This window comes from Oncorhynchus gorbuscha, linkage group LG10 (genome assembly GCF_021184085.1).
Source record: "Oncorhynchus gorbuscha isolate QuinsamMale2020 ecotype Even-year linkage group LG10, OgorEven_v1.0, whole genome shotgun sequence".
Lineage (NCBI taxonomy): Eukaryota > Metazoa > Chordata > Actinopteri > Salmoniformes > Salmonidae > Oncorhynchus > Oncorhynchus gorbuscha.
This window is the reverse complement of record NC_060182.1, coordinates 38,524,611-38,550,351: the sequence shown is the minus strand read 5'-3', so window position 1 is coordinate 38,550,351 and position 25,741 is coordinate 38,524,611. Positions and strand designations below refer to the sequence as shown.

Genomic DNA, 25,741 nt, shown 5'->3' with positions numbered 1-25,741 from the left:
TACTTCTTTATTCTGAGTATTTATTTAGTCAATCCTGTGCAGAATAATCTAGATTACAATTAAACACTTCTTGCTGAACCTATTGCAGTTCACGGGCAATTTGTGAAGTCACGTGAATCATGTGTCTATTAACTCTGTTAAACATGGGCTGTATCACAGTGGAAACCAAGACTGTTTTTAGGGCAGATGTGTCGGTTTTGACTAGCAGAAGCAACTTTTCGTAACAGGTTAGGAGAATGAGGTTAAGGTTAGGAAGAGGGTTAGCTAAAATTGTCCCGGTCACAACTAAAATATCTTACTACAATCAGATCTGCCATGACCAAAGTCTTGGTTTCCACTAATGCAATGCAGCCAAACAGGGTAGGTATGCTCTCTAGTGGTAACCATTAGGAACAGCATCAAAACAACATGGGACAAGACATACACTAAAAAAAAATCCAATACGTATATATGAGGATGTCCTTAAAAGTCATAAAATTAGATGACAGTGCAGGGTCTTTATTTTATATTCTGCAAAGTACTGTCCCGGCAGCACAACGGAGGCAATCAACACTGGAGGATACATAAGGCTGGGTCTGACTAACAACATTTACCCTTGGCTATACAATTATACTTAGAGATTAGCAAATGATAAATCTAGTGTCAGAAAGTAGCCTGTCACTTCAGAATGTATTTCACCCATACACTAAAAGCTGCATTTAGACAGGCTGCCCAATTTTGATCTTATTCTTCACCAATTGGTCTTTCGACCAATCAGATCTGCTGTGAGTGGTCAAAAGAACAATTCAAATTGGGCTGCCTGTGTATTGCAGCCTTAGTACAGCCTTACACATCCAATTAGTGACCTCCATCAAACAACGATTCCTAGAGGAGTGCACTGGTTAACCCCTGAGACTAAACATGAACTATAAATGTAACATGCAAAACAATCCACAACATGAGTCACTGAAAGTGCAAAAAATAATAAAAAGGAATAACTTTAATTTTAAATAATAGTAAATAATCTCATATTTAACATATTTAATAATATTGAATTGTTATGGACCACGCAATTCTCAAACAACAAATTGTTGTAATATATCTAATTATGTCAATTTATACAGTATACAAAAGTAGAATTGGGACATTACCGTGGTGCTTAGCAGAACTCACTCATCCAGGGTTACGCAACAACAACAAAAAAAGAGGCATTTTACACAACAGAATATATTAACCCTGTGTTAAGAACCTGTGACCGTTCAACTCCTTGGCTTTGTACTGCAGTTAGCAGTACTGCAGTCAGCAGTTAGTCAGGTTGGTGCGAGTTCAGCTGGCTGTGGGGGTCTCTTTATTCTGGGGCTGCTGTTGGGGCAGGACTGCCTTCACTGGAGATGTATGGCCAGTGGGAACAGGCCAGGATGCATCCAGATTGTAAGCCACATATTTCTAGACCAGTTTCTGTGTTATACATCTGGAGTCGGACAGTACACTGCGGCTCAACACAGAGCACAACACTTCTGAAGAAATACCTTCACCAATACATCTTTGGCTTTGCAAATGTAAGATCATGCGTGTGCGTCTGTAAGCAGCAATATTCTCTTTAAATACATTTAAGTGTGTATGTATACCTGTACATATGTATTAATACAGGCATGTACTGCCAAAATAAAGGAAACACCATCATAAGTGTCTTAATATGGCGTTGGGCCACCATGAGCCAGAACAATTTCAATGCGCCTTGGCATAGATTCTACAAGTGTCTGGAACTATTATACGAGAAACTACTATACGAGAAATTCCATCATTTAGTGTTTTGTTGATGGAAAACAGTCTCAGGCACCGCTCCAGAAGTGTTCAATTGGGTTGAGATCTGGTGACAGACACACACTTTAAACCCCCTAGGCTCCTTTGAGACTCCTCTATCAAAGTCACGGAGATCTCTTCTAGCCATGGTAGCCAAAATAATGGGCAACTGGGCATTTTTATGCATGACACTAAGCACGATGGGATGTTAATTGCTTAATTAACTAAAGAACCACGCACCTGCTTTCAATATACTTTGCATCCCTCATTTACTCAAGTGTTTCCTTCATTTTAGCAGAGATATAGATATATATATATGTATGTGTGTGTGTGTCACCCTCACGCCCAGTGCACCTGTGCCCCTGCTGAGGCTGTGGAGTGTCTCTTGGCCTCTAGCAGCGAGGTGGCCTGCTGCTTGTCACTCTCGATCTCCTTGAGTCGCTTCTCGTCCAGGAAGGACACCAGAGAGTTCCTCATGTCAACCACCTCCAGCATCTCCTGTAGCACACGGTCCTCTTCTGCCTGCTGCGCCGCCGTCTTCTCAGAGTCTGGGGTGGACACGGACACGATAGAAGGGGATTTTACGGACACACGTCAAACTTTGCACAGGAGCTGAACAAAAAGCCTTTCCGCTCCCTCTCTTGCTCCTCCCAATAAGTGAGCTTTCAACAACGCTATCAGTGAGACAAATGCAACGATCCAGTCTTTTTGTAGAGAAACATACCATCCAGCTCCATGTATTGTCTGAGCTCCATCTCCAGCATGCTCTGTTTGTCCTCCAACTCCAGCTGTCGAGACCTGAGGGGCAGAGGAAACAGAAAAGAGTTGAATAGAAGTGCCCCCCCCCCCCCTTATGTTGAACACAATAACAACTTTGTCAGGAGCGTGCAGTCTGCTTCTCTGTCCCCCACTGGCTACTTCAGCTAGTGACTCACACCACACTCTGTATAATGTATGGAAATGTATTGAAAAGTTGTACACTCACGCCACCATGAGGTCTGACTCCTCAGAGACCAAGGCGTTCTTCTGGTGGACCAGATGGATCCACTGGTCGATCATCTCAGGGGAACCGCCACTGCCTGTGGGAGAATGAGAAGACATGATGGGGGGGGGGGGAGAGACTCAAGGAGTTCTTTGATCCCTAAAGTTTGCCAAATGCCAATGTTTCGCTCTACAGACGTCCATCCGAGCATCACAGGATAAAAGATGAAAAGGCAAATCTTTGCAAGACAAGTGATGTTCAAAGTACTGTGCTATGGTTCGCTAGATCAAATGAAAGGGTCAGGGTGGGGTCGCACCTTCCTCTCCTCGGAGTACCTGCTCCAACACCACACCTTTATCCTCCAGCTCTTTAAACGTCACCTCAATCTCCTCCAGGCGTCTCTGAATAGACTGGGTGGAGGGGGGGGGGGGGGTCACAAGCATGCAATAAGATGAGCTTTAAAGCAGAAAACACTAGACAAGCAGCAAGACTCAATACTGGCAGGTCCAGTGTTAAGACTAACCATCCCAATGTAGAGCTGTTCTGATCTGGCATCAGCAGACTGTCCTGTTCAGACAGTGAACAGACCTGTGCAGTATTCAGTAGGGTGCACCAGAGCAAAAACCTTTTGCAACAATTAATGTTCTCTCTAGTAAACACAATCCCATGCTTTACTGGAAAATCTCAGTACAGTGAACTGACCTGTGCTTTGTGGAAGCGCTGCATCTCACACGTCTTGGCCCGTCGATCCAACGTCCTCATCTTCAACAGCTCCAGTTTCTCAGCCTCCACAGGGTCTGAAGGGATGGTCTGGAACTAGAGACCACGGAGAGTGTGTGTGAGTGCAATGTCTATGGACTTAATATGCCAGCCAGACAAGTCCCACTCCTTACCTTATCATCATATAAATCCAAGCCATCTGGTGCAAACATATCCAACTCATCATCCTCCTCCTCGTCATCATCATCATCATCATCAGCACAATCTTCCTCAGATACACTGTGGCCATGGTGTACTTCTTTGAAGTTAAAGATATACAATTATTCATTCAGAATAGATATGAAGAACATGGCTATTAATAACTGCTGTTTGCCATATAAATAAATAATTGATAGGTATAAAGATGTTGTCATACTGACACCATATAATTAGGAATCAGAATACTAAAATGGACATGGAACTTCTTATGATGGGATAAAGGTCAGCCATTTTGATCAGGGTGTTGGTTAACCAGTTTTGCCAGTGCTGTGATATGATAGTGTAAAATAATGAATTTGAATAATTTATTGGCAGTGCATGTTTGTTGGCTAGCTAGCCAGACAGTTTTAGAGGGAGGAATGATTACATAAATGAATTAATATATATATATTAATTAATTTATGTAATCATTCCTCCCTCTAAAACTGTCTATATATATATATATATACATATACACACACATACACGTTGTAAATGCAACAAGTACTGATATAGTATCACGTAGAATAGCCCTCGCTGCTTTCCAAGAAAACATAATTATACAGAAATTGGGTATGAAAATCCATTTGAACTATTTATATTATTATTACAATATTTTAGGATGACAGTAATTGTACTTCACAACTTCTGATATAATCACATGCCGTACTCTATTTTCCTGCAGAATAAAAATCAGGATTACGCCGCTACTGCCATTCTTTCCAATTACACTGGTTTGGATTACTCCCTGACCAAAGTGGCGGCCATTTTCACCCCATTCTGGAACTTTGAGGTTTTATGACATATCCCCTCCAGTAATTTAATAGGATCTCTATGGCCGAGACAGTAAATCCACACCCCACTAGGGTCTTTACCTGGGTGGCTGTTGAGGACGCTGAAGCGTTGGTCCCTCCCCAGCCGAGGAGAGGACAAGTTCCATGGGGAGAACTTGGAGCGGACCCTGGCGTGCTGACCCTTGCCCTCCGCTGGTTCCTCTTTCCTCCTGAAGCAGCGGCGGTTCCTGTGCTCCCATATATGTCCCCCCGACCCAGGGCCCCCACTCCAGTAGCCCTCCTCCTCCTGGCCGTCTGCACCTCAAATCACACTTTATTAAACCCTTCCAGCTTTCGACTGGGCCATTTTAAACATAGTTCACACTCCCATTTAAAATCGCAACATTTTTAAACAGTTAAAACAATAGAAGAGACTAAACAAAGAAAAGGTCAGGAAAGAGAAAGATACCTGTGGGTTTGGCTGGGCAGGGACCCCCTGCTGTGGCTGAGGAAGAGGAGCAGGAGGAAGAACCGGGTGTCTCCGAGTCAGAGTCCAGGCTGAAGCTCAAGTTAACTAGGTGGTTCTTCTCCTCGTCGGTCAGCTGCAGCTTCCGCATGGATGGCTTCGGCCTGGAGTCAGGGGCCGCCTTGGGAGTCCCTTTTTCTCTTTCTGCCCTGGGGGACCCCTTCTCCCCTACATGGGCTGGTGACGTGTCCCCTTTTGGGGTGAGGAGGACGGTGCGTGGTTTGGGTACAGGAGGGGAGGCCTGAGGGCTTGGGATTGACGAGCGAGAGTGTCGAGGTTTTGGGACAGGGGTCAGAGAATCCGAGGGGGCATCCTCACCCCCCTCCTTCCCCTCTTCCTCCACCTCACAGTCCTCAAAAACGTTCTTTGTGAAAACGTCTATGGGTGGTTTTGGTGAGACAGGGTGCTCCTCTACAGGGTTAAGCTGTTTGCTACTGGGGTCTTCCTGACTCGGAGGATGCAGAGGCTCCATGGGTTTAGGAGGACCCGAGTCTAGATAGTACTCATCGTCCTCAGAGGGACAAGGTGAGGGGTCTTCACTGGAGATCAAATTCACACCTCTCTCCTCCTCGTGACCTCCGATGGTATCCTAGAAGGGAAAGAAATGAAAGAAGCATTGTTGTGATGAAACATTCCTCTGTAAATGAATGGTTATGGTATACTGCCCTGTTGGAAATGAACAAGTCTTGTGACTCAACGCCAATGTACTACTTCTACCCACTGGCTGTCCTTAACTGTTCTGTACAGACAAGCTGAGCCACAAGCTGGCAACATGGTATGCAACAGAACGGTTTAATTTCCCATCTGCTCAAACTCAGAACAGAGAGACCCACCTTAACGGATGGGGATTGTTCCCTGTTCTCTATCTCTAGCTGTTCAGAGTGCAGCTCACAGTAGAACTTCCCTGAGGGCACAAGAGGGAAAACAACAGCTTGAACAGACTCTGGATCTGGTGCATGTTAAGAGATGCTACTTGACAACCCGTTCTCCTTTTCACATGAACCACAAAACACGTAAAAAGGGTATCTTTCATTCATTTTTCATATGGTGCATAAATAAATTAAACTGTGCTGTATTTATCATCCGGATGTAGGTTCCTTGCCTTGGAGGATTTAACTTACTACAGGTATGGAAGCTGTTGCACCAGAAATAACTATATTCTGTTTCTATATTGTCCAAAGAGGGAGTAGCTTGCTGCGTCTTTGTGAGCAGACAACATTTCAGAAGACAGAACATAACATGTCACAGAGAACATTTTTTCCACACTTGAGTACATAACGACCATGGAAGTCCTACTTGCATAGTAACATGATGTTGCGCTTGTAACAAAAATATTCAAAGGGGCTCATTAGGACCCAGCAGATATCCCACGAGACTGAGTGCCAGTCTACGCTATCAGGTCACCTCCTTGGAATTCATCAGCATGCTAAGGAATTAGCATGATTAGCACAAACAGACTGGCACTCAGCGGTAGAAGAAGTTGTCATGCTCACTCACCCGTGTGCTGGTTAAATGTATATCTGCCAAGTCTGAGGGTGGTGCCACACTGCTGGCAGGTGAAGCAGCTACGGTGGAAGAACTTGCCCTCAGTGCTGATCCTTTCTAGCACATAGACCCGCTGGCCGCAGAAGTAACACTCCTCATTGTTCATTGACGTCGGGCTTAGTTCAGGGTCAGGGGTCACCTCAGGGGCTGAGAAAGGGGCTACAGGCTGAGAGCAAAGAAATTGAGACCAACAATCATATTTGAACAGTACTTCAATAACTTAGCACACAAACAAGTGCTTATGATTTAACAATAGTCCTGAAGGCCAAAGAAAGACGAACGACTCAAAATGACAAATCTGGCGTGTTCAACAATTATTACAAAGGTCTGTACCCTAGGAGTTATACCACAGTAGTAACCAAAGAGAGGAACAACCGCCAGTGATGTCAGTAGTTCAATCACATAGCACGGAAACATTGTATAGAATCGCAGTTGGAGTAGCCCTGAAGTCTGCAGATACATCCATCACACAGCAAAAGGTTAGCGCTGCATGGGAGCCTATGGTAATGAGGATAGCATTTGTATTCTAGACACTACTCACATCTTCCTCATCTCCCATCCTCATCCTTTTATCTTTTTCTTCTGTCTCGGCTGCCAGTCTCTCCTGTGTAAAAGATAAAACAGTCACATGACAGTTTTTGGTTTAAAATATGCAAATGAATAATGGATGATGTCAAAATGAACAATGCTTTAGATATTATCTTACATGCTTGAAAGGTGTCTTTGCTATTACAGCTGATTTTGGAAAAGGCCAACAAAGGTAAACATCTACTGTAAGTGTTCTGTAGTATGGTATTAGTTATAATAACGAACTAAAACAAGCAAATTATGACTAAAACACATTGTTTAACTGTTGACAATGAACGTACAATGAATGAATCAAAGCATAATTACGAGAACCAAAACCAAAATGGCTGGGCATGTGAATTCAAGGTTCCTATCTAGAGAACTCTGATGTTACTGTAAGTAAATCGTTAATGACAGCGGGGAGTTGCATGAAAAAGATTGACAGTCGATGTGAACTTGAGGTTGGCCTACTCTCCATTTTACCCGACAGACAAATGTGTTTTTTTTTGCGCGCTATCCCTGATACTGTATTGAGTAAACAGCTGACCAGTCGCAGTGACAACATGCAGCTGATTGCCTGAGCCTTACCTTGCGTCTTTGCAGAGAGTTGTGCTTGAGCTTGTTGAGGAAGAACACAGCCTGAAATGACAGGGTCTTCGACGGTGTCAGGAGAAGGCTCGGAGGTTCTGCTGCAGACACACAAACGCACTCCGGCTTCAGTTTCATACTGTCCCTGTTCTGCCAGAACACACACGTTTCACAGGCACTAACCTAACCCCACTGTGTTGTCCCGAGTCCCTCCCTACAGCAGAGAAACCTGCATTTTAAAAATGTGCACAGCTTCTTGTACATAAACAATGTGTTCTGGCTTTTTCCTCTACCAATCTCTCTTATGTAAAAATCCTGTCAAGTCATTTTATATTACACATCCAGCTTCTCCACACTGCTGTTGAAAACAAGGCTTTGTAGAAGATGTAATTAAATTCAACTTGTCAATCCCCCTGAGAAAACTCCTGTGTAAGCGCCCGGTGACAGACAGGACATGTCCCTCGTGCATGCGCATCTGTGTGCAAGCCAGACAGCCGATTCCCCTACAGAGAGCTACTGTTATGCTACCTACGGCATCACAGCGACAAGGCAAGCGGAGCAAGTCACACCCTCTCTCCAAGCCTGCCTCCAAATGCTGGATCACCACTGAAAATATCTCTGCCACACACTCTGCTAGTATTTACCAGAAATACCCCCGGCAGCAAAAACAGACCGGGAAAATCCTTCTTCCTCACAGCAGGAATATTAGATATCATTTAGATGACGCCGAGGCTAGTCCCACCCAAGCCTGACAAGCCATTTCCTCACGGGCTGCTGTGCCGTTTGCTTTGACTGCTGCCTGGCTTACCGACTGAGCGCAGGAGAGCAGCACAACCCTGACAGTCAATCAGGGCTGGTTATGAGCACAGACCCAGCTACTCTAACCAGTGGAATGCTGGGTAATGCTCTTAAAGGGACAATGACAGCCCTCTCCCTCCTTATCAACACAAAACACATTTCATAGAGAAAAACACCTGGGCCCAAGGTTGTACAAATGGGGGTTACATAAGCTATGCACTGTCTAAACAGCAAACATAGGTCCAGATTCAATCGCTTTCACTAATAGTAGGCTATTTGATATGGTTGATATTGAAAACTGCTGAAATTTGGTCCAGCATTTTTAGAAATTAAGCACAAGAAAAACACCTTTATGTAATGAATACAACTATGCATAATGTCGAGATAACAATGTCACAGTAACATTCTACAAATATACATCATCTAGTCTCGTGATAGCAGACCTCAACAACACTTTCTTGTTCAAGGTGGCTGGCGTCAAGGCTACAAGTAACCAAACAATCACGGCGCTAATTACTGTACGTAACATGTCTGACAACCATTGCCCTGATGCTTACCTCTAGTGGGCGTCCTTTCGTTGAAGGCATCGTGGATCTGTGTGAGGTAGAGCACCATGGAGAGCTTGTCTATCTGTTCCTTGGTGGCCATGTCACTGGCTGATATGATGGGAGGGATGCCCAGCTCTTCCTCCAGGAGGCTGAAGGCCAGCTGGTTGTTGTGGACCGAATCAGACTCCTTCAGAGAGGACATGTCACTGTGGAGGGACAGGTGAGGGATAGTTACTGTGTTGACCAGGGCCATGTTCGGTAGGGCACACCATAGAACAAACGTTTGCTTTCTTATTGGACAGGTAGTAGCATGGAATTAGAATAATTTGAAATTGGAAAAGCCTCTCAGACAAATGACATTTTACTGTAGACTCACGGGTAGTCTTTCCTCCTGCGGTACTACTTGTGCATTTGCTACATTTGTGGTGTATAAGTTGAATTGTCCCCTTATAAAGCCCACAGACTCACATAAGATGGGGTCTGAAGGTGTTGATGAGGGCACACAAGGCCAGGCCAGACCTCCAGGACTGGGTCAGATCCTTCACCTTCACCCTGTCGTACCCTGCCGTGTGCTGCTGGCACCACTTCAACAGCTCCTCAAAAGCTCCAACCGAATCTGGGCCATGAACACACATAAGAACACTGCATTAGGATTTAGAACGCATGCTCAGTAGGCTTACACTACGCAGGAATCGCTCCGCCATTTCCTGGTTGTTAAAATTCTAATAGTTCGCCTAATTTCAGTTTAATGACAAAACAAGCAAGTATAGTGTAGAGAATCATTGTACCATCTAAACCACTGTGAAATGGCTTTCCATAACCAAAAATATTGTATTTTCAGATGTTTAAAGCGGGTGTACAAAACTGAAAGTAAAAGACAGCAAAAACTAAACTTAAGAATGCAATAACGCACATAGAACAGATCTACTGCTTCTTAAACTTGCTTTCAATGAGAATAGCAGATCTATAACTCACATTTCTATGTGCATTTGGTCAGGTCTCCCAATAAGTTACATATTGCAGCTCTATTAAAACTTGTCAATTCCATTACAGAATTACGACAAAAATCTGTAACGGAATTACTGCAACTGAATAGGAAATCATAATAGTCACAAACCACAGTTGGGTCACCTGCTACCGCCAAACTAACCCTAGTAAAACTGACTATCCTACCGATCCCCGACTTCGGCGATGTTATCAACAAAATGGCTTCCAATACTCTACTCAGCAAACTGGATGCAGTTTATCACAGTGCCATCCACTTTGTTACTAAAGCACCTTATACCACCCACCACTGCGACCTGTATGCTCTAGTCGGCTGGCCCTCGCTACATATTCATCGCCAGACCCACTGGCTCCAGGTCATCTACAAGTCCATGCTAGGTAAAGCTCCGCCTTATCTCAGTTCACTGGTCACAATGGTAACACCCACCCGTAGCACGCACTCCAGCAGGTGTATCTCACTGATCATCCCTAAAGCAAACACCTCATTCGGCCGCCTTTCCTTCCAGTTCTCTGCTGCCTGTGACTTGAACGAATTGCAAAAATCGTTGAAGTTGGAGACTTCTCTCCTTCACCAACTTTAAACATCTGCTATCTGAGCAGCTAATCGATCGCTGCAGCTGTACATAGTCCATCGGTAAATAGCCCACCTAATTTACCTACCTCATCCCCATACTGTTTTTATTTATTTACTTACTTTTCTGCTCTTTTGCACACCAGTATCTCTACCTGCACATGACCATCTGATCATTTATCACTCATTTATCACTCCAGTGTTAATCTGCTAAATTGTAATTTAATTGTAATTTAAACAACACTGCTAGCTAGCCTGCTAGCCCCCGAATAGCAACACTGCAGAAACTATTACACTCAACGGAACGACTTGATTAGTGTAGTGTCAACAACGCACCCACTGCCAGCTGGCCTACTTCAGCAGTACTGTATCATTTTAATCATTTTAGTCAATAAGATTCTTGCTACGTAGCTTAACTTTCTGAACATTCGAGACGTGTAGTCCACTTGTCATTCCAATCTCCTTTGCATTAGCGTAGCCTCTTCTGTAGCCTGTCAACTATGTGTCTGTTTATCCCTGTTCTCTCCTCTCTGCACAGACCATACAAACGCTCCACACCGCGTGGCCGCGGCCACCCTACTCTGGTGGTCCCAGCGCGCACGACCCACGTGGAGTTCCAGGTCTCCGGTAGCCTCTGGAACTGCCAATCTGCGGTCAACAAGGCAGAGTTCATCTCAGCCTATGCCTCCCTCCAGTCCCTCGACTTCTTGGCACTGACGGAAACATGGATCACCACAGACAACACTGCTACTCCTACTGCTCTCTCTTCGTCCGCCCACGTGTTCTCGCACACCCCGAGAGCGTCTGGTCAGCGGGGTGGTGGCACCGGGATCCTCATCTCTCCCAAGTGGTCATTCTCTCTTTCTCCCCTTACCCATCTGTCTATCGCCTCCTTTGAATTCCATGCTGTCACAGTTACTAGCCCTTTCAAGCTTAACATCCTTATCATTTATCGCCCTCCAGGTTCCCTCGGAGAGTTCATCAATGAGCTTGATGCCTTGATAAGCTCCTTTCCTGAGGACGGCTCACCTCTCACAGTTCTGGGCGACTTTAACCTCCCCACGTCTACCTTTGACTCTTTCCTCTCTGCCTCCTTCTTTCCACTCCTCTCCTCTTTGACCTCACCCTCTCACCTTCCCCCCTACTCACAAGGCAGGCAATACGCTCGACCTCATCTTTACTAGATGCTGTTCTTCCACTAACCTCACTGCAACTCCCCTCCAAGTCTCCGACCACTGCCTTGTATCCTTTTCCCTCTCGCTCTCATCCAACACCTCCCACACTGCCCCTACTCGGATGGTATCGCGCCGTCCCAACCTTCGCTCTCTCTCCCCCGCTACTCTCTCCTCTTCCATCCTATCATCTCTTCCCTCCGCTCAAACCTTCTCCCACCTATCTCCTGATTCTGCCTCCTCAACCCTCCTCTCCTCCCTCTCTGCATCCCTTGACTCTCTATGTCCCCTATCCTCCAGGCCGGCTCGGTCCTCCCTCCCGCTCCGTGGCTCGATGACTCATTGCGAGCTCACAGAACAGGGCTCCGGGCAGCCGAGCGGAAATGGAGGAAAACTCGCCTCCCTGCGGACCTGGCATCCTTTCACTCCCTCCTCTCTACATTTTCCTCCTCTGTCTCTGCTGCTAAAGCCACTTTCTACCACGCTAAATTCCAAGCATCTGCCTCTAACCCTAGGAAGCTCTTTGCCACCTTCTCCTCCCTCCTGAATCCTCCGCCCCCCCCCTCCTCCCTCTCTGCAGATGACTTCGTCAACCATTTTGAAAAGAAGGTCGACGACATCCGATCCTCGTTTGCTAAGTCAAACGACACCGCTGGTTCTGCTCACACTGCCCTACCCTGTGCTCTGACCTCTTTCTCCCCTCTCTCTCCAGATGAAATCTCGCGTCTTGTGACGGCCGGCCGCCCAACAACCTGCCCGCTTGACCCTATCCCCTCCTCTCTTCTCCAGACCATTTCCGGAGACCTTCTCCCTTACCTCACCTCGCTCATCAACTCATCCCTGACCGTTGGCTACGTCCCTTCCGTCTTCAAGAGAGCGAGAGTTGCACCCCTTCTGAAAAAACCTACACTCGATCCCTCCGATGTCAACAATTACAGACCAGTATCCCTTCTTTCTTTTCTCTCCAAAACTCTTGAACGTGCCGTCCTTGGCCAGCTCTCCCGCTATCTCTCTCTGAATGACCTTCTTGATCCAAATCAGTCAGGTTTCAAGACTAGTCATTCAACTGAGACTGCTCTCCTCTGTATCACGGAGGCGCTCCGCACTGCTAAAGCTAACTCTCTCTCCTCTGCTCTCATCCTTCTAGATCTATCGGCTGCCTTCGATACTGTGAACCATCAGATCCTCCTCTCCACCCTCTCCGAGTTGGGCATCTCCGGCGCGGCCCACGCTTGGATTGCGTCCTACCTGACAGGTCGCTCCTACCAGGTGGCGTGGCGAGAATCTGTCTCCTCACCACGCGCTCTCACCACTGGTGTCCCCCAGGGCTCTGTTCTTGGCCCTCTCCTATTCTCGCTATACACCAAGTCACTTGGCTCTGTCATAACCTCACATGGTCTCTCTTATCATTGCTATGCAGACGACACACAATTAATCTTCTCCTTTCCCCCTTCTGATGACCAGGTGGCGAATCGCATCTCTGCATGTCTGGCAGACATATCAGTGTGGATGACGGATCACCACCTCAAGCTGAACCTCGGCAAGACGGAGCTGCTCTTCCTCCCGGGGAAGGACTGCCCGTTCCATGATCTCGCCATCACGGTCGACAACTCCATTGTGTCCTCCTCCCAGAGCGCCAAGAACCTTGGCGTGATCCTGGACAACACCCTGTCGTTCTCAACTAACATCAAGGCGGTGGCCCGTTCCTGTAGGTTCATGCTCTACAACATCCGCAGAGTACGACCCTGCCTCACACAGGAAGCGGCGCAGGTCCTAATCCAGGCACTTGTCATCTCCCGTCTGGATTACTGCAACTCGCTGTTGGCTGGGCTCCCTGCCTGTGCCATTAAACCCCTTCAACTCATCCAGAACGCCGCAGCCCGTCTGGTGTTCAACCTTCCCAAGTTCTCTCACGTCACCCCGCTCCTCCGTTCTCTCCACTGGCTTCCAGTTGAAGCTCGCATCCGCTACAAGACCATGGTGCTTGCCTACGGAGCTGTGAGGGGAACGGCACCTCAGTACCTCCAGGCTCTGATCAGGCCCTACACCCAAACAAGGGCACTGCGTTCATCCACCTCTGGCCTGCTCGCCTCCCTACCACTGAGGAAGTACAGCTCCCGCTCAGCCCAGTCAAAACTGTTCGCTGCCCTGGCCCCCCCAATGGTGGAACAAACTCCCTCACGACGCCAGGACAGCGGAGTCAATCACCACCTTCCGGAGACACCTGAAACCCCACCTCTTTAAGGAATACCTAGGATAGGTTAAGTAATCCCTCTCACCCCACCCCCCCCCTAAGTTTTAGATGCACTATTGTTAAGTGACTGTCCCACTGGATGTCATAAGGTGAATGCACCAATTTGTAAGTCGCTCTGGATAAGAGCGTCTGCTAAATGACTTAAATGTAAATGTTAAATGTAATTATTCGCCTACCTCCTCATGCCTTTTGCACACAATGTATATAGACTTTTTTAACAAACAAATACTGTGTTATTGACTTGTTTATTGTTTACTCCATGTGTAACTCTGTGTTGCTGTCTGTTCACACTGCTATGCTTTATCTTGGCCAGGTCGCAGTTGTAAATGAGAACTTGTTCTCAACAAGCCTACCTGGTTAAATAAAGGTGAAATAAAAACATAAGTTCATTTTTTAAATTCTCCAGTGGAAATGGTTAAAAGTAGTCTTTGTGCATACAGTTGTATGCTTTGTAAAACATTAAGATCAAAAGGTTTTTGTTTGGCATACATTTAAAGTGGAAAAAACTGAGTCAAAGTGTAATTCCGTTATCGTGGAATTGCCCAGCACAATCGTGCCCAAACAAAAAATGAATCATGCCCATGCTCCCTTCATGCGTTACTGCTTTAGTAAAGTGAAGCTAGACAAACCTTGTCGCAGGTGAGACAACCTGCCTTTCTGCTTCTTGGTTGGTTGGCCCAAATCAATATGGTCTTCAACATCATACAGATGTTGCAACTTTGGAATGCATGCAAAGAGAGAGAATCATAATAAACAACATAGTACTTGATTTGAGTCTAATTTTATACTAGAGCCAGAACATCGTAGCCTGGTCCCAGATATGCTTGTGCTGTCTTGCCAACTCCTACGGTCATTGTCAAGCAAGGGCAATAGGAGTTGGATATACAGCACAAACAGATCTAGGACCAGGCTAAGAACACAGTAGGCTTCATAAAGCTGGTACTCAAATGCAGAAAGCTGGGGTTTGGTTTGATGCAGTGTAATTGATCTGGTAGTTTGTGAAAACTAAAGCCTTTCAGATCAATACTCCTCTAGTGGGGGAAATCAAAAAGCATTTCCTAGCCGGCTCAACACTTCACACACCAACAGAGCAGTTTCCTGGCAACACATGTATACTCTGGGAAATATCAACCCAAAATGGTAGAGCAGCACTGATATAATTCACAATGTGTTTACAATGTTACTCAGCACCATATCTATTCACTTTGCTAGCACTGATACAGTGAGACAGTTATACCCTTTTCACCCCATCGAACCAACCTGAACCAAACTTTACTGAGCTGGCCTGGTTACGCATCCACTATAATTGCTGGAACCATGTTGAAAAGAAAAAAAATCCAAGCCAGCACAGTGTCTTTCAGGTTTGTCCACTATTGTGAATCAGGCATCAATGGAGCTTTGAGTCTGCGCTGACCATAGATATAGAAGGACTATAATGTAATAGATAATATTTGTGTGTTTCTGACCTGGTTGGCCTTGATGGAGTTGAGGTTGACGTGCTGGTAGCGTGTAGCCGGGTCTATGCTAAAGGCACTGTAGTTTTTACTGATGTTCTCTGGCGTGGTCTGGGACAGGAGCTGGTAGATACTCTCCCTATTTCAGTCAGAGGGAAAGACATCTCCTAGAAACACTTATCCCTCAGAAGCTCAGTGTAGAACTGAAGAAGCAGCAGCTCCAAAGGAACAGAAGATTGATGGGTTTGTTCAGTGTCATGAGGTTGGCCTGGGGGTAGGTTTATGACAGTCATAAATACCTCTTCCCCCCCTTTTTCCTCTCTCTACCCTACTGATGTTACATTTGCTAACCCCTTGGTTAACATAGAGATTCTGGTAACATCAGAAGGTGGGGGGAAATTAACTATGCTCTGGTAATCCGACCAATTGAACATATGCAGTGGTACTTAATGAATATGATGTCAGTTCGGTTGTCATCTGAGACATTCTCATCAATGATAAGATGACAAACGCTACAGTGTAAAGTCTACACATTAGAGTTATCGGATTCACATGGAATTGTTGTTCAATTTAAATGTTTGAATATGAAATTATTAGTGATGGGATGAAATGTGATTTTAGCTTCTAAAATGTGAGAATTGGGCCCGACTCAGTGGCCCGCCCACGTGAAGAGACATAGATTGTAAACTATGAAACACACCACTTTTCTCCCTTCCTATATAAAGCCTTGACGACAATATAACCTCCTGTTCCGAGAATGTGAGGACGACAGTCAGAATGGTTCAGATAATAACTACAGAACGAAGCCAACATCAGGTTAGGAAGGAACAGACAGAGTATTCCGTCTACCACACAACGACGTTACTACAACGTATGTAATTTACCAGCAGAGACATTCTTCAAAGGACAAAGGACTCGGTTGGGCAACACGGCCTTCCATCTACCATCAACCTACCGAAGTGCAGCTCAGAGTAAATATTTATTGCATTTTCCTTTTCGAAATGGCCGGTAATTTAGAATACATAAGATACTGTATTTACGATAGCACAGCTTCTCCCTGTGTCCCTCAGTCTTCCCGCTCTTTCACTCAAACCGAGCCCCTTTTCTTTTGTGTAAACAGCTGTCATATCTGTTTCACCCGCCAGGGACATTTTCCTTTATGACGTAATTTGTTATCAAGTTATGATTAATTATGTGTATGTGTAATTCTGTGTGATTAGTTAGGTATTTAGTAAATAAATAATTAAACCCAATTTTGTATTGCTGATTCAACTTGTTAGCCAGGGTTCGTGCAGATAACCAAGAATTTACAACTTTCAGATGAATTAAGGTGACGATTAATATTGACTGCTATTGATGTGAAATATTACTAGGTCTTTAAGAGTTTATTCGGAAGATAACAGCTCTATAAATATTATTTCGTGGTGCCCCGACTCTCTAGTTAATTACATATACATGATTAGCTCAATCAGGTAATATTAATTACGGATAAAATATTTTATAGAATAGCATGTCATATCACTTAATCCGGCATAGCCAAAGACACGACACCAGGAAGATTTTTTTTAAGCAGCTGCTTGTGAAGTAATGGATGTTCAAAAGAATGTTGTGAGGAAAAACAGTTAAAAGCCTAGAGTGGTATTACCAGTTGGAGAGTTTTCTCTGAAAGGCCCGGCCAGGGTAAACCCCTTCGATACAGTAACAACAAAAAGGGATGGGCACATGATTTTTGAGGTGGTGTTTATGATCATATAGAAAAAGCTTGGTTACCGTTCAGCAACGACTTCCAGGTGTGGTTTTCCCTTGCCCCAGCTCCTGACCATCCACGCTGTGTCGAAGGCAGCCAGAAACCCACGGGCAATACCTGTTCCCAGAGGCCAGAACGGCTGCGGACACATACACTTTCAGAATAGTGCTGTATGACAACAGATAATTGTATGTAGACACTGTTATACCCCGAGATGTTTTTATACTCCATTTCCTAAGTGAGGACTGTGTATAAAGTACAATCAGTGTATCATTGTGTGTATAACTGAATGTATATACAGTATGTGATATAGATACCATGAATATATATATAGAAACCATGAATATGTTAGACATTTTAGAACAAGGTCATCATCCATCACATGTCCATGACCTCTCACCTCCACCAGGCAGTCTCCGACCAGGCCTATGAGTAGTTTCTTTCCTTTCCTCTCCCTGACCAGCGAGGCGTTCTCAGCACGGTGCATACAGGTGAAGTCAAACATGGCCACGTCAGGCTGGCCAGCGTGGTTCAGGGCAAACTGCATGTTGGGCAGGCGGCGGTCTGTGGAGAAGTGGGCAGCGCCGTGGGCGTAACGCAACAAGGCGTCCTGGTCCACGTTGGCCTGGCCCAGGAGCTGATTGGCGTCACTGAAGTCCTGGAGACAAGAGGGAACATAATTGAGGTGGTCACAGAGGGGACACCATATAATTAATTCAAACAAAAATACAAATGGAGAACTATGGGGAACACATTGGGGCTGGTCAGTGCTTGAAGTGGAATGATAAAGGTTTCAGTAAGAATTTTAGAGGCCAGTACTCATTCTAATTTTACAGTACTGGTGTTCTTATATAAGGGGTTCTGATACTCAAGCAATAGAACATTGGAGAAGCTGAGTCTGTACTACTGATGCAGACCGGCATAATTCAAGCACTGAGGTGGTGGTGACATACATCAGAGAGCTGTCTATCACGGACTAGAATCTAGATGTAGCTTTATGTGAAAACAATGGATATAATCCTCCCACGTAGTCTCGCCAAGCATTATATGCTCCACATAGAGAAGCAAGCCGACACTGAGTCAGCATCTTTAAACAAAGTGGAACAGTGACAAGAATTACTCAAATACCAACCCTCCATAATCATGCGCAAATATATAGAATGATTATAGCTTCAGCGCAACAGAAATACTAAACAGTTACTCAGCAGAACATCTCCCATCTTGGCAACTGAACTATAACAGATGAGACAGGGGAAAGTCTCTATTTTGATAACAGGCAGAGTGGACTCTAATCATTGAGGACAAAACAAGAGGATCTGGCTTTGTCATTCCAGACCACTAGTGTGACAAGAGGGAGCGAGAGTGAGCAGACCCTGTGCTGCATAGACATCAATTACATTAACACGGTTTATTAGCGGCTAATCCCAAAGATCAGGAAAAGCCCCCAGCTTGTTTGGGGAGGACTATGTTGGGATCCAGGCTTGGGCCAGTTTGTCTCAGTATTGTTAAAAGCCCTCTAGAGGCCTAGTGTGGAGCTGCTGCTGCTGGTTGTAATGATGTGGTTCCCTCACCTGTTTAATGACCCCCATCTTTAACAGGCTCTTCTTCTTGGCAGTCATGACAAAGTAGTGGGTGGCGTCTTTATAGTAGACTATGTTCTCCAGATCAATACCTGGAGGGAGGGTGGGAGAGATAGAGAGGAGAGAGAAAGAGAGCGAGAGAGGGTGATGGAGATATGGAAAGAGAGAGAGAAAGAGAGAGAGATCAAAAACGAAATGACTGAAAGAGAGAGAATGAAATGAATGAGTGAGATAAACTAAGAACAAGACAATGACAGGACAAGGGAAACAGCACGAGAGCACAAGAGAAGTAGAACAGGAGGATTGCATCACAGACGATAGCATCAATTCAAATGACATTTACAAGAGGAAGAGGGACACAGATTAAAAAGACAGCACTCTCCACTGTCCACACCTTCTCTGTCGCCATAATTGTCACCATGCCCAGACTGTGCAATATTCTTTATCCTGATCCACGATCGCTGAAACGTTAGCGTCCAACAGTAGAAGTGTTGGCACTCACTAGACCCAAACCAGAGTCATAGAATAGAATCCTACCTTCCTCTGTGAGCAGGTCCTGGAAGAACTTCTGGTTGTAGATGCGGGCCACACCACTGATCTCTGCCACCTGGGCCTCGGCTGCTGAGTGATGGTTGATGAAGTTACATGTGATGCCGATGGCCAGCTTTCCTCGCAGCTCCTTCCACCTGAAGCCTGGGGAGAAAGACATGCATATCGAGGAGAAGCACATGCAGTCTGAATTCAGATGCATATAATTGAGTGTTTCAGTTTAATGAATCAATTGTATCGGAGCTTGAGTGTCCGGCTACATTCTTTGTTTTCTAAGTGCGTACAGTATGTGCAACAGGATGACAGCGTGTGAGTGTGTCCTCACTCCTCACCATCAGGGACAAAGCGCCCTCCTCCTGCAGAGATGAAGACATCAAATTGGAACTTCCCAGCAGGGTGATCATCAGGAGACAGCTTGGCCATCCAGCCTGATGGAGTGAGCCATAGGGAACCACAGAGAGAGCATAGCATTAAGGTCTATTACCACACAGGATTCTGGGCAGATTATTTCAACTGCCCTACAAGCTTTTACAGCCATGCAAATAGCTAGTATTTTATTTATCTAATACAGGGAGGGAATAGAGGGGAGTCTAGAAGTACCCGTGGCTTCTGAGGGCTCCACGAAGCCTTTGAATTCCACCCCAGTGTTAACCTCCACCCCCAGGAGGAGAGACACCTTCAGCAGTATCAGCTGGAGCTGACGGATGCCTGAAGGATACAGACACATAGAAAGATGTATGATATTGTCACACCGGGAATTAAAACAATCCTCTTCAATCCAAACAGTTGACTGACGATACGGATACACACTACCAGTCAAAAGTTTGAGAACACCTGATCTTTCAAGGGTTTATCTTTATTTTTTTACTATTTTATACATTGTAGAATAATAGTGAAGACATCAACACTATTAAATAACACACATGGAATCATGTAGTAACCAAAAAAAAAAGTGTTAAACAAATCAAAATATTTTTTAGATTTGAGATTCTTCAAATAGCCACCCTTTGCCTTGATGACAGCTTTGCACACTCTTGGCATTCTCTCAACCAGCTTCACCTGGAATGCTTTTCCAACAGTCTTGAATGAGTTAGCACACATGCTGAGCACTTGTTTGCTGCTTTTCCTTCACTCTGAGGTTCAACTCATCCCAAACCATCTCAATTGTGTTGAGGTCGGGTGACTGTGGAGACCAGGTCATCTGATGCAGCACTCCATCACTCTCCTTCTTGGTCAAATAGCCCTTACACAGCCAGGAGGTGTGTTTTGGGTCATTGTCCTATTGAAAAACAGATGATAGTCCCACTAAGCAAAAACCAGATGGGATGGTGTATCGCTGCAGAATGCTGTGGTAGCCATGCTGGTTAAGTGTGCCTTGAATTCTAAATAAATCACTGAGTGTCCCCATCAAAGCACCCCCACACCATAACACCTCCTGCTCCATGCTTTTACAGCGGTTGGAACCAAAAACAACCAATTTGGACTTTTCCACCGGTCTCTTCTTCTTCTTTCTGGTGTCGTTTAGTAGTGGTTTCTTTGCAATAATTTGACCATGAAGGCCTGATTCACACAGTTTCCTCTGAACAGTTGATGTTGAGATGCGTCTGTTAATTGAATTCTGTGAAACATTTATTTGTGCTGCAATTTCTGAGGCTGGTAACTCTAATGTACGTATCCCCTGCAGCAGAGGTAACTCTGGGTCTTCCTTTCCTGTCGAGGTGCTCATGAGAGCCAGTTTCATCATAGTGTTTGATGGTTTTTACGACTGCACTTGAAGAAAAAAATATGTATGCGTATTGACTGACCTTCATCCCTTAAAGTAATGATGGACTGTAATTTTTCTTCGCTTATTTGAGCTGTTCTTGCCATAATATGGAATTGGTATTTTACCAAACAGGGCTATCCCCCTACCTTGTCAGAACACAACTGATTGGCTCAAACACATGAAGAAGGAAGGTGCCTTAACAAGGCACACCTGTTAATTGAAATGAATTCCAGGTGACTACCTCATGAAACTGGTTGAGAGAATCCCAAGAGTGTGCAAAGCTGTCATCAAGGCAAATGGTGGCTACTTGAAGATTCTCAAATATAAAATACATTTGGATTTGTTTAACACTTTGGTTACTACACGATTCCATATGTTATTTAATAGTTTTGATGTCTTAAATATTATTCTACAACGTAGAAAATGGTAAAAAGAAATAACAACCCTTAAATGAGTAGGTGTTCTAAAACTATTGACTGGTAGTGTACACAGGCACTGTATGTGAAAAAATCACGGTAATAGATTCATCAACCTAATAAGGTTTGATTTAGTCATGCATAATGAATGAAGATATATGATTGGCATTATTACATCAGTAAATCTAGTTGATATAGCATGGCAGTAGTAGACATACTGATGTGATCCAGAGCCCCAGTGCAGAATTTGCCATAGAACTTCTTGGCAGCCAGCCCACGCAGGTCACAGATGGTGTAAGGCCAGAGGTGCAGCACGTTATTCCGGGAAAAAGAGTCCCTCTTCTCCAGTACCACCACCTGAGCTCCCAGCAGAGCCAGCTCTATTGCTGTCCTCAGCCCGCACGGCCCTGCACCCAGCACCAGGCACTGAGGAGAGAGAGAGGGAGATACAGAGGGGGGAGAAAGAGAGAGCGAGATGGAGGGGAAAGGGAAAGGGTGCGTGAGAGAGAAGAGGGGAGAGAGTGGGGGGGGGAAGGAATAAATATAGAGAGGAAGGAAGGAAATAGGATAACGCTCTGCAGTTGCTGAATGCACCTTGATAGTATCAAAAGCACTGACAGTACTCTGCCAATGTAGAGACACGATGCTGTTGTTGAAACCTTAAACACAACTAGAGAGCCAACACTAACAGACCACCACACAGCCACCCTCCTTGTACAACTGTGTTTTACTTCAGATAACTTCTTGAGTATTCCTCTTCATTGTTTAAATGAGAATAAATACAAACACACACCTTGGTTTTGGCACAGACTTTGCCCTGCTGGTAGTCTTGGTGTTGGGCCCGCTTGTCCAGCTTGATCCAGAGGGCTTTGGCCTTCCAGTAGTTGAGCCTCTCCTTGAGCTTGGTGTAGAAACTCTGGTAGTCCCGGGGGTCCAATTCTAGGTGGTGGCAGAGCTCTGAGAAGGTACGCTGCACCTCCTTACAGGTCTGGGTCTGGACAAACTGGTCAAAGAGGGCATGGGAGGGGTTGGTGGGGTCCTGGTTCACCATGGTCGTGGATACTCAACCTGTGCCTCCAGATTCTTGGATGTTCACTGTGGATAAAGTAAACACCAACACCATGAGAAAACTAAAATATATAAATTATATTGTTAAAGTTGTCCTCTAAATGGGCACACATTTTTGAAAATGTTAAATAATCTGCCTAAAAATAACTGAGCTCAATTACAGTAGTTATTATAATATAAAGACTAGCTAACAAAGTGATGCATTTTTGCCATTGGGCTTTGGAAATATATGGAGGTGGTCTAGAGGTCTGACTAACAGACAACAACTGGGGACAATTCCCTCTGTCTGAAAATAAAACCCTAAAATTAGATGGTTATAAAGCCACCTGAGTCATAGTCATCGCCAACTTCCCCAACCATGTGTTCTGTGTAGGTTCGTTATCTTTATGACAGCTCCCTAAGATTGAATGCTATGATGGGTGTTTACCACTGAACTTAGTGACGCTACATTACACACAAATAAGACAGTATCTTTGGTCCGGTGTTTCTCTTTTAGAGGGAAGAGAGACAGAAGTGGTTGGCCACATCACACTGAACAGATGGGATAATCTTAGCTTCACACACTGGCCACAAATAATACAGTCGCTATCCTCTTTACTTAAACTGGTTAGATAATAATCACTTAGTCAGCATTGGCTCTGGGCGCGGTAATACTAATAGATCTGAAAAGGGCTTACTTGGATCACATAGCTGAGCATTGCAATGACTAAAACAGACTGCTACTAGAACTCCTTCCATACACCTGTACTAATACTACCACCACTACATGTCAGTCAAAAAAAAGCAGTAAATATACATACGGATATGGACAGAAGAATCATTAAACTCCAGTTTAAATGTGCAGGCAAATGTAGACCAACCTAAAATGTTTAACAGCAGTGACAACAACTAGGTGACAAACTCTACTCAAGCTACTGTATGTGTCAAGCATTTAGTGCATTTGGGGTTGGCAAGTCATTTCCTGGAACTAATGTTTTGTTCACACATGACTTCCTGAGATGACATTTACAAACGCTGTAACTTGCTGGTTATGTTCAGCATCTTCTGCTAGACACCGGAGGCAGACAGACACAAACCCGATTGGACAGAGTGGGTGAGGGCTTTTTATGGCCATAGAGCTATAAAAATAGATGCGTTTGTGGGAGAAATATAGGCTACTGTACAGTACAACCAAACATAACTGTATGAAGAGCTATTCATTCAATGGACCGAGATTGTCCAGGTCTTTATTATGTGGATGTTAAGAATAAGGTCATAAAACAGGCTCTAGTCTACAGTGTACATTATGCACAAAGAACCCTCACCCTCTCAGTAGATCTCCCTCTATGTACTGTAGCATTTCCCTGGAGTTCTCTTTGGCCCTCATATAGTTGCTCTGTAACAACTCAAGTGTTATACTGGACATTGATAGAACAACATTGCGGTTGAGAGTTGAACCTCTCCGTCACTGCCTCAGGCAGAGCTATACAATCAGACACAGCCTTGATAGTTGGAACACTTCAGCTGTCAGATCTAGCAGTATCATATCAACCCAGGCCCAACAGTCACACTGTAGCTATATGCAAGGGAACTTTATCTGTCAAAATACACAGGATATTGCGTCACTGGAGACAAGACGACTGAACATAATTCCTCAAAACCATATCATTAAAATCAGAAATGCACCGCTCTCCAGTCATGCATGCTCTTGAACTCAGCTTTACAGTGACGAAGTGACTGCCATAAAGCTGGTATAAAGAGGCACACAACCACACTAAAATGTGGGCACAAATATCTGCCTGGTAATGATTAATCCTCTCTTATCAAATACAATAACAGCTTCCATGTGGGCACAAAGGTCAGGGTAAAAGTCCTCTCACTAGACCTCAAGGAAACAAATAAAAGTGTGTCCAATACAACACATGTAAGCAGGTCACTTTCAGTATTGGTGGTGTGAAACTTGAATGTCCTACTATCCTACTGTCCCCAGCCTCTCATCTTCTCGGAGTCGTCTTATGCCAGTCGGTCATTCAAGTCTGTCACACACCTACGGCTGTTTGTTCAGCTTCATTTTAGGTGTGACAATTCTGGCATCCTTCTTCTTTGTTAAGCAACAGACATCTGCAAACAGAACGTTGTGTCATTCGCAACATCCGGAGTATTTCATCTAAGAGAGAGAGAGAGAGAGACAAGAGCAACGGTATTTGTTCATACTGTCTAAAGACAGTTGACAGCCTCAATGAAGTGTTGGCTGCTGTGGTGGAGAAAGAAAGTAGACAGTTGCCTGTTCTTGACTCTTGTGATGATGTATGTGGTTAAGAATGCTGCACCCTGCAAAGCACAGAACATCTGCCTGGTACAAGTTAACACACACCATTTAGGGTCTGTTTCATTCCTGAGGTTCTACTCAAACAAGTCTTGTCATGACAAATATGGAAATGGCCAGGAACAAAACCTTGAGTGAGGAAGAACCTTTCCTTATGAAGTAGACTGCTCTGCTTGAGCAATGCTCAAGTTATTGCTATACTTCCGACAGACAAGGTAGATGTTACATTTACCTGAGGAGAACAGTGGATAAGGGTTTTTGTCTTACCCTGTCGCGTGCCGGCTGAGGACAAAGGGTCTGCCACAATGACTGGTCTGCAAACGTTGCGGTGTATACGATCAAGCTGCTGAATGCCTCTGTAACGTGACAGAGCAGCCAAAAGTTGGGGCCAGGAAAGGGGCGGGACGGCAGAACAGTAGACACAGCACAAATGAGAGAGGTAGAAAGAAAAGGTGAGTGAATTGGGTATGAGATGCTAACCATATTTCCCTGAAGTGAACTAATGTGTTTTTGCTCGTTTGCCAAAAACAAAACAACTACCATACCAAGGTTGTACTTGAGAATTCTCACGTTACACATTCCAATGGAGTTGAGTGGCAATGAGTTTTGGCGAAGTGTACCTCCGGCTACATCGAGTCGGTATCACATCGATACATGTAAAAATGGACATTCTTTAAAAGTGTACCTTGTGCCCATTTGTCCTGTGTAAAGGTGTTATTTTCTTTGGGTGCTACAATTTGTCATTTTGGATAAAAATAGCATTTTATTCAACCTCCACCCAGGGAGCCG

General features: G+C 44.8%; 1 protein-coding gene across 8 annotated transcripts; it reads right to left on the bottom strand.

Annotated features, from left to right (window-relative positions):
- LOC124046025 (F-actin-monooxygenase mical1-like) lies at positions 1–25,320 on the bottom strand. 8 transcript variants are annotated; one of them, XM_046365961.1, is made up of 26 exons: positions 25,220–25,320; positions 24,674–24,793; positions 22,373–22,674; positions 21,798–22,005; positions 19,999–20,106; positions 19,731–19,826; positions 19,387–19,542; positions 18,841–18,941; positions 17,670–17,927; positions 17,293–17,408; positions 15,535–15,661; positions 14,698–14,785; positions 9,535–9,682; positions 9,076–9,272; positions 7,721–7,821; positions 7,107–7,169; positions 6,518–6,731; positions 5,854–5,924; positions 4,964–5,609; positions 4,597–4,815; positions 3,658–3,779; positions 3,467–3,580; positions 3,081–3,174; positions 2,768–2,861; positions 2,507–2,580; positions 1–2,330 (listed from the first exon to the last, which is right to left on the bottom strand). In XM_046365961.1, the coding sequence occupies exons 3-26, from the start codon at positions 22,628–22,630 to the stop codon at positions 2,122–2,124; spliced, it is 3,882 nt and encodes a 1,293-aa protein (XP_046221917.1). In that variant the 5' UTR covers positions 22,631–22,674; positions 24,674–24,793; positions 25,220–25,320; the 3' UTR covers positions 1–2,121. The 8 variants fall into 8 exon arrangements, with proteins under 8 accessions (XP_046221917.1, XP_046221911.1, XP_046221918.1 ...); XM_046365955.1 differs by having other exon boundaries at positions 3,658–3,782; positions 25,220–25,319; XM_046365962.1 differs by having other exon boundaries at positions 3,658–3,782; positions 4,597–4,809; positions 25,220–25,319.
- Positions 25,321–25,741: the final 421 nt, after the last annotated feature.

Excerpts from the sequence above, each read along its gene's own strand:
- LOC124046025 (XM_046365955.1), bottom strand. The coding sequence starts at position 22,630 with ATGGTGAACCAGGACCCCACCAACCCCTCCCATGCCCTCTTTGACCAG. Across the intron at positions 15,662-17,292 it reads CTGGAAGTCGTTGCTGAACG|GGAGAGTATCTACCAGCTCC; the intron begins GTAACCAAGCTT and ends TGACTGAAATAG. Across the intron at positions 3,175-3,466 it reads AGCGCTTCCACAAAGCACAG|TCTATTCAGAGACGCCTGGA; the intron begins GTCAGTTCACTG and ends CCCTCCACCCAG.